The 8,517-nt window shown below is 35.2% G+C and overlaps 1 protein-coding gene across 1 annotated transcript; it reads right to left on the bottom strand.

The window, feature by feature from the left end:
- Positions 1 to 5,294: 5,294 nt before the first annotated feature.
- LOC134253527 (pyridine nucleotide-disulfide oxidoreductase domain-containing protein 1-like) lies at positions 5,295 to 7,573 on the bottom strand. Its single transcript, XM_062736047.1, has 4 exons — positions 7,431 to 7,573; positions 6,046 to 6,126; positions 5,561 to 5,680; positions 5,295 to 5,441 (listed from the first exon to the last, which is right to left on the bottom strand). The coding sequence occupies exons 1-4, from the start codon at positions 7,485 to 7,487 to the stop codon at positions 5,295 to 5,297; spliced, it is 405 nt and encodes a 134-aa protein (XP_062592031.1). The 5' UTR covers positions 7,488 to 7,573.
- Between the last annotated feature and the right edge of the window lie 944 nt (positions 7,574 to 8,517).

The following is an 8,517-nucleotide window of genomic DNA, read 5'->3' as shown; positions in this document are numbered from 1 at the left end:
TTATTATTTTGGTGTAGTCTCCTTGTGTCCAAGTTATATTGAAATCAGACCAAAACCGTAGGAGTAGCATTTTGAAAAATTGTTTACCAACAGACAGAAGGACAGCTAGACAGACAGAGGGATAGACGGAGATAGCTTATCATCAAATAAGCTCTTCTGGTCTCTGACCAACAGAGCTAAAAGTGAACACTTCACAGATTATTCAGGCCACTGACAGAGCCTTGTTATATGTAAAACTAAATACATAATCCAACAAGAGGCCCATGGGCCACATCGCTCACCTGAGCACTGTGGCTAGGTAAAAGTATAAATTGGTTTATTATTGAAAAGATAAAATTCAAAAGTAGTCCCATGAACAATCATGGATTTTCTATCTTTGAGAAGATGATTTTTAAAGAATTTTCCTATATATTTCTATGTAAAACTTTGGTCGGCCATTTTGGCCCCGCCCTACCCCCGGGGGTCATGATTTGAACAAACTTGAATCTACACTACCTGAGGATGCTTCCATATAAATATGATGAATTATGGCTTGGTCATTCTTGAGAAGAAGATTTTTAAAGAATTTTCCTATATATTTCTATGTAAAACTTTGGTCGGCCATTTTGGCTCCGCCCTACCCCCGGGGGTCATGATTTGAACAAACTTGAATCTACACTACCTGAGGATGCTTCCATATAAATATGATGAATTATGGCTTGGTCATTCTTGAGAAGAAGATTTTTAAAGAATTTTCCTATATATTTCTATGTAAAACTTTGGTCGGCCATTTTGGCCCCGCCCTACCCCCGGGGGTCATGATTTGAACAAACTTGAATCTACACTACCTGAGGATGCTTCTATATAAATATGATGAATTATGGCTTGGTCATTCTTGAGAAGAAGATTTTTAAAAGAATTTTCCTATATATTTCTATGTAAAACTTTGGTCGGCCATTTTGGCCCCGTCCTACCCCCGGGGGTCATGATTTGAACAAACTTGAATCTACACTACCTGAGAATGCTTCCATATAAGTATGATGAATTATGGCTTGGTCATTCTTGAGAAGAAGATTTTTAAAGAATTTTCCTATATATTTCTATGTAAAACTTTGGTCGGCCATTTTGGCCCCGCCCTACCCCCGGGGGTCATGATTTGAACAAACTTGAATCTACACTACCTGAGGATGCTTCTATATAAATATGATGAATTATGGCTTGGTCATACTTGAGAAGAAGATAAGATTTTTAAAGAATTTTCCTATATATTTCTATGTAAAACTTTGGTCGGCCATTTTGGCCCCGCCCTACCCCCGGGGGTCATGATTTGAACAAACTTGAATCTACACTACCTGAGGATGCTTCTATATAAATATGATGAATTATGGCTTGGTCATTCTTGAGAAGAAGATTTTTAAAGAATTTTCCTATATATTTCTATGTAGAACTTTGGTCGGCCATTTTGGCCCCGCCTACCCCCGGGTCATGATTTGACAAACTTGAATCTACACTACCTGAGGATGCTTCTATATAAATATGATGAATTATGGCTTGGTCATTCTTGAGAAGAAGATTTTTAAAAGAATTTTCCTATATATTTCTATGTAAAACTTTGGTCGGCCATTTTGGCCCCGTCCCTACCCCCGGGGGTCATGATTTGAACAAACTTGAATCTACACTACCTGAGGATGCTTCCATATAAATATGATGAATTATGGCTTGGTCATTCTTGAGAAGAAGATTTTTAAAGAATTTTCCTATATATTTCTATGTAAAACTTTGGTTCGCTATTTTGGCCCCTGCCCTACCCCCGGGGGTCATGATTTGAACAAACTTGAATCTACACTACCTGAGGATGCTTCCATATAAATATGATGAATTATGGCTTAGTCATTCTTGAGAAGAAGATTTTTAAAGAATTTTCCCATATATTTCTATGTAAAACTTTGGTCGGCCATTTTGGCCCCGCCCTACCCCCGGGGGTCATGATTTGAACAAACTTGAATCTACACTACCTGAGGATGCTTCTATATAAATATGATGAATTATGGCTTGGTCATTCTTGAGAAGAAGATTTTTAAAAGAATTTTCCTATATATTTCTATGTAAAACTTTGGTCGGCCATTTTGGCCCCGCCCTACCCCGGGGGTCATGATTTGAACAAACTTGAATCTACACTACCTGGGGATGCTTCCATATAAATATGATGAATTATGGCTTGGTCATTCTTGAGAAGAAGATTTTTAAAGAATTTTCCTATATATTTCTATGTAAAACTTTGTTCGGCCATTTTGGCCCCGCCCTAACCCCGGGGGTCATGATTTGAACAAACTTGAATCTACACTACCTGAGGATGCTTCTATATAAATATGATGAATTATGGCTTGGTCATACTTGAGAGGAAGATAAGATTTTTAAAGAATTTTCCTATATATTTCTATGTAAAACTTTGGTCGGCCATTTTGGCCCCGCCCTACCCCCGGGGGTCATGATTTGAACAAACTTGAATCTACACTACCTGAGGATGCTTCTATATAAATATGATGAATTATGGCTGGGTCATTCTTGAGAAGAAGATTTTTAAAGAATTTTCCTATATATTTCTATGTAAAACTTTGGTCGGCCATTTTGGCCCCGCCCTACCCCCGGGGGTCATGATTTGAACAAACTTGAATCTACACTACCTGAGGATGCTTCCATATAAATATGATGAATTATGGCTTGGTCATTCTTGAGAAGAAGATTTTTAAAAGAATTTTCCTATATATTTCTATGTAAAAATTGGTCGGCCATTTTGGCCCCGCCCTACCCCCGGGGGTCATGATTTGAACAAACTTGAATCTACACTACCTGGGGATGCTTCCATATAAATATGATGAATTATGGCTTGGTCATTCTTGAGAAGAAGATTTTTAAAGAATTTTCCTATATATTTCTATGTAAAACTTTGGTCGGCCATTTTGGCCCCGCCCTACCCCCGGGGGTCATGATTTGAACAAACTTGAATCTACACTACCTGAGGATGCTTCCATATAAATATGATGAATTATGGCTTGGTCATTCTTGAGAAGAAAATTTTTAAAGAATTTTCCTACATATTTCTATGTAAAACTTTGGTTGGCCATTTTGGCCCCGCCCTAACCCCGGGGGTCATGATTTGAACAAACTTGAATCTGCACTACCTGAGGATGATTCCCATAAGTATCATCTTTCCTGGCGCAGTGGTTCTTGAGAAGAAGATTTTTAAAACATGCCACCAAATTTTCATTAATTGCCAATTATCTCCCCTTGAATGAGGGCGTGGCCCTTCATTTGAACAAACTTGAATCCCCTTCACCCAAGGATGCTTTGTGGCAAGTTTGGTTGAAATTGGCCCAGCGGTTCTTGAGAAGAAGTCGAAAATGTGAAAAGTTTACAGACAGACGGACAGACGGACAGACGGACACAGACAGACGGACAGACAGACGGACGCCGGACAAATTGTGATCAGAAAAGCTCACTTGAGCCTTTGGCTCAGGTGAGCTAAAAACTCAAGCTTCAGAAGATGTTTTGGAAAATAAATCTGTCTCTTCTTTTCCACAAGTCCATTTACATATTTTTTTAATGAAAATCATGAAATATTTCAAATTATGGCAAACAAATTTAAGAGTCTGAATATATTGAATTCAGTGGATTTTGATTGAACAGGATATTTAAATTACAGTATTCTAAGTAAAGACCTCACAACCTTGCTATTGATCTTTCTGATACAATCTGAAGTAAAATCACAAGAAACATTTTAAAAATCTTTAAATAGCTAATTGTCCACCATATCCATTGAGATGTAATAAAGAAAACATTTTTAAAGATTTTGAACAACCTTCTTCTGAATTTTGAATGTGTCCAGGGTTCCAAAGTTTATGATTTTATGATAAATGGTCAGAATAACAGTTTCTATAGGAGGAGAGCCATTATGAAACTGTTGACTTTAATAAAGTCCCTGGACAATGAACTTTAAATGGCATAATTTTTTAACAGACTTAAGCAGAATTCCAGATGTGTAATGGATGTCACAACCCACACAAATTCCCTTAATATGTCTTATAGTCCACTTTTATGTTAAAGTACAAGTGCTTTATAGATCAAATGTATTCTCTGGAAATGATATGTCATATTAAGCTCCATCCACAGAGTGATTTGGTGCCAGTCTAACAATCCTTTTAGAAAAGTTCAGCTTGTAAATTAATGCCATGTGATTACTAGTCTGATGAGATAATGAGTATTAGCACATGATCCATAGTCTGTTTGAAATTAGAGCAATTGGTATTTTCTACATGATTCTAAGTCACATTAAATGAACTCCGACTTTATAAACTTTTCCTCACCAGAAAATGAATGATGATTTAGCAATATATAAATATATATATATAATTATGAAACAACATCAATTAAGGACAGGTTATAAAAATAAAAAAAAGGATGCCTGGATTGGTATATATTTTTGGATCTATTTTCAGTTTAAAATGATGCGGATATTACATTTTGAAAATATTAAGAAATTGTCAACTTTACATGATGATCTTTCTACCTTTCTCTAATTGTTCAATTTTTTTCACTCTGAACCACATTATTGTAAAATTGAGAATGAATAATAAAGATCTATGCAGTTAAGGTGATATATTCCTCTGCTCTAAATTTCATCATTTAATTTGTTGGTATCAGATTGAAATGGTAAATAGTTTGAAGTATGAATTGTTGGTTCCTTTTTCAGAAAGATGTCTAGTCATAATAGCATGAAAAAAATTGAAATGATGAATAGAAAGATAAAAATTTTATTATCTCAGCATAAAACTAAAAATATGAGGTATATATGAAAATAATATTCCATGTCCTTTCCTTTAAATTATCTCTTTTAGACCAGTTATGCAAAAAAACAGCTTTAGCATACAGTCTCTTACATAGGGACAAAAATGTTAAAATTGTTATAAGTAAGCCAGGAACCAACTGGCTAAATTGGCAATGACTGAAAAAATCTCATTTGTGTGATGCCCATGCATCAGAGATTTATAAATGTTTTTTTTCCCCATTTTTTGTCTAAACTTTTTAAAACTGTTTCACATTGTTGTCACCTGATTGAGTCTTCACTTCTGGTAAGTACAAAGGTTTTGATTGTCTGTTTTTTATTCTGTGTTTGCTATGTATATAAATTGCTTAAAAGGGTTCCAAATCAGAGTTTAATTGACCCTTTTTGGTAAAATTCCTTACCCTTTCCATTGGGGATTTTAAGTTAAAAACATTGGCAAAAATTAGAAATATTGATTCCTATCATTATGTTTTTATCTGTAGGTCTTACTAAATTGTTTATAAGTGTTCCAATCACCCCTCCCCTTAAAAACGATCTGATCTCCTACCTTTGGTCGGCCTCCTGTACAAAGGCACAGCTTCTGATAATGGACCTCTTCACCGTCACTCAGTTTTAGTACCTGCCAATGCCATAAACACATTTCAATTAAAATGTACTTACATGTGGCATGCATTGAGGGAATACATATACCTTTATAAAACTTTTTGCATTGACAGTTAACGATTAAAATGTACTCACATGTGACCTAGCATTGAGGGAAACCACACTCTTCTGTATAACTTTTATATTGACACATTCTGTTTGTAAGGAAATGCTTGGTCTCTCCTCAACATCAAAATCCTCCAAGGTTTTTGTTATCTTTAAAAAATATCAAATTCAAAGTTTGAAATATGATAACTATCTTTGTAGTTTGTGATGGGTATACAGTTGCTACCTTTTTGTAGTTTGTGATGGGTATATATTTTCTAATAGGTTTATAATTGCTATCTTTTTGTAGTTTGTGATGGGCATGTTACCTTTTTATTGTTTGAGATGAGTATATCATTGCTACCTTTTGTAGTTTGTGATAGGTATATAATTGCCTTTTGGCAGTTTGTGATGGGTATATCATTGCTACCTTTTTGTAGTTTTTGCTGGGTATATAGTTTGTGTTGGGTATATAGTTTGTGATAGGTATATGATGGCTAACTTTTTGTACTTTGTGATGGGTAAATAATTGCTACCTTTTTGTAGTTGGTGATGGCTTTAATCAGTGGGGAGGCTGTTATCAGAAGTACCTCTTCTTCTGGGCACAGAGATGAAAGCTGTTTAAAAAAACAGGAACACCTGAATCATGTGACAATTTGAATGTCATTTTGCTTGAAGCTAAATATCAGTCAACATGTTTATATCAAACCTGATTAAATTCTGAGCAATGTTCTATGCAATTTTCCACATTTTTCAGCTGTACAGTAAAACATTCTAATAATGAAGCTCCAGGGGTGGACGGTTTTGCCACATTATAAGAGTAATTCATTATATCTGTTAAATTTATAATATATTTTGAAGTCACGAAGCTTGAAAATCACTTTCTTCTAAGCATCAATTCGTTATGAGCTTGTTTGGTATATCATGTTTTACTGTATTTGGAAGACAGACTAATCACTGTCAACAGAGAAAAAGGAAAAGATTAAAAATATGGGCAATTAAAGCGAGCGCAGCGAGGCAGCACAAAAAGCGCCGCTCGCGTAGCAAATGACTAACTTGTACGAACGGAGGAAATTCGGGTTGAACTGGAATTGTTCCAAGCAAATATTTATGAGTCCATGTGAAAATTTAAAAATCCCAATAATCCTTTGAAGTGCATAGCAACATGGTGGCTTATACATAGCAACAACTTACTATTACAAACAACGATTTATGCAATCTCTATATCACAAAACTATTGTTTCCATCCTTAGTCAACAGGACCTTTTATTTGACGTCATACTTTCATCACTCAAACGGCTTGGGTATTTCTAATTTGTCGGAAGCTTCTAAGAAGTTCTGGTTCAAACCTGATGCACAGGAGGTGATTCTTTTTATTGTTGTGGTTTCTTCTTATTTTCTTTCTTTCTTTAATGAACTGAAGATAGGCAGTACAAGTGTAACCTGTTTATAGGTTTTTATAAATAGTTAAAATACAAAGCTGCATTCGCCCCAACGGTCACTCCGTAAAACATAGTATGGTATATGGTTGATACTGGACACAATATTCACAGGCCATCACAGCACTTATTTGCACACTTAATAAAGTTAATATTGAAAGTAAAATCACTTTCAGAGCTCGTCATAGAGAACTTTTTTTGTTAAACATGTTAAAATGCTATAGACCCAGTTTAAGGGCTTTTCCAGAGACACAGCTAAATTATCCTAAATAAGCTCCATAATGCTCAAGATTATTGTTATTTCATGTTCAAAACTGTTACTATTCATCAAACTCATGTACAAAAAATATACTACTAAAGTATACATACTATTATATTAAATGTTGGTAAATAGTCCTCCGCTTAAACTTCACAGTGGTGTTATTGCCCACCCCCCTTTTCCTGCCACTAATTATATATCGTGAATGCGTTAAAATTCTTACCGTTTCTACACAGGTTACTCCAGCGATGCCACCTCCTACGACAACGTATCTTACCATGCTGAAATATATCTCCAATAGATGTTACACAGTCAATGTTACACAGTCACTGAAGAAGAAAAAAATTCTTATAGGGCGCATCCATCTTTAAACTGCCCGGATTTGAAGATGAAAGTCGACTTGATAAAGGTAATACTTATCCGGAGACAAGGCGAAATATAGGAAGAAGGACAAGTAGAGCTTTTTTAAAAAGCTTCCCGTCTTTAGCAACAATCTTAAACTATAAACTGATCTACACCTATCAGGCCGTATAATTCTTTTGAATTTCTTGATTTTGTATTTCTGCATTAGCTTTTACTGGCATTAGCCCTACCACGGTTGTCGCTCGGTCATCTCCGTAAACTTTGACTTGCGGAGAGCTTTCGGCAAACCTCGGCTGATTCCATTTCCTTCTTCAAACAAGAAAGGGGAAAAGAATAATAACAAATTGTAAAGCCTGCAAGGAATAAAAATCAAATTTGATTTATAATGAAGTTAAAGAGATCTTTTTATTTTTTGCTATACAAAAAATCATGTTATTAGGAATTAATTACTGCTGATTTTGTTGTTCGTTTTGTCATTTTTTTAAGATTGAAAATCTTGCAAAATTGTTAAGTCGTACGAAAATTAGATCATCAGAAAGTTATCTCCCTTGCCTTGAACAGCATTTCAACCAATGAAATAATTGAAAATTTTATTTTTTTATTATGCATTTTCTACCAATCACAAAAGAGAGGAAGTGCATAGTCCGAAGACTTGAAAAAACGTCAACTATACAATACCGTCTTCCAAGGAAGACGGTGATGAAAAAAACGTACGCAACTAGGACCTCAGGTCCCCCGCAAATAGTTCGTCAGTTTGCGTAGTAATAAAACATTTTAGGAACTCTTCAGGCATAAAAGGCACAAAAGTAAATTCATCGTTATCAATACGGAGACCTTAGGTCACCATATATACAAGCAACATATTGACGCAAGCGTCAAAAATCGGCCGCAAACCAATTTATATAACTGTTGAAGTTCCTTTCATAAACTGAAATTTGCCGTTTTTT

The sequence above is a fragment of the Saccostrea cucullata genome, unplaced genomic scaffold (genome assembly GCF_032062105.1).
Source record: "Saccostrea cucullata isolate Sc308-1 unplaced genomic scaffold, CSIRO_AGI_Scuc_v1 ctg18888, whole genome shotgun sequence".
Taxonomy (NCBI): Eukaryota; Metazoa; Mollusca; class Bivalvia; order Ostreida; family Ostreidae; genus Saccostrea; species Saccostrea cuccullata.
The sequence above is the reverse complement of the archived record's forward strand: the minus strand, read 5'-3'. Positions and strand labels throughout refer to the sequence as shown.

Excerpts from the sequence above, each read along its gene's own strand:
- LOC134253527 (XM_062736047.1), bottom strand. The coding sequence starts at position 7,487 with ATGGTAAGATACGTTGTCGTAGGAGGTGGCATCGCTGGAGTAACCTGT. Across the intron at positions 6,127-7,430 it reads GAGTAACCTGTGTAGAAACG|CTTTCATCTCTGTGCCCAGA; the intron begins GTAAGAATTTTA and ends TTTTTTAAACAG. Across the intron at positions 5,442-5,560 it reads CCCTCAATGCTAGGTCACAT|GTACTAAAACTGAGTGACGG; the intron begins GTGAGTACATTT and ends TGGCATTGGCAG.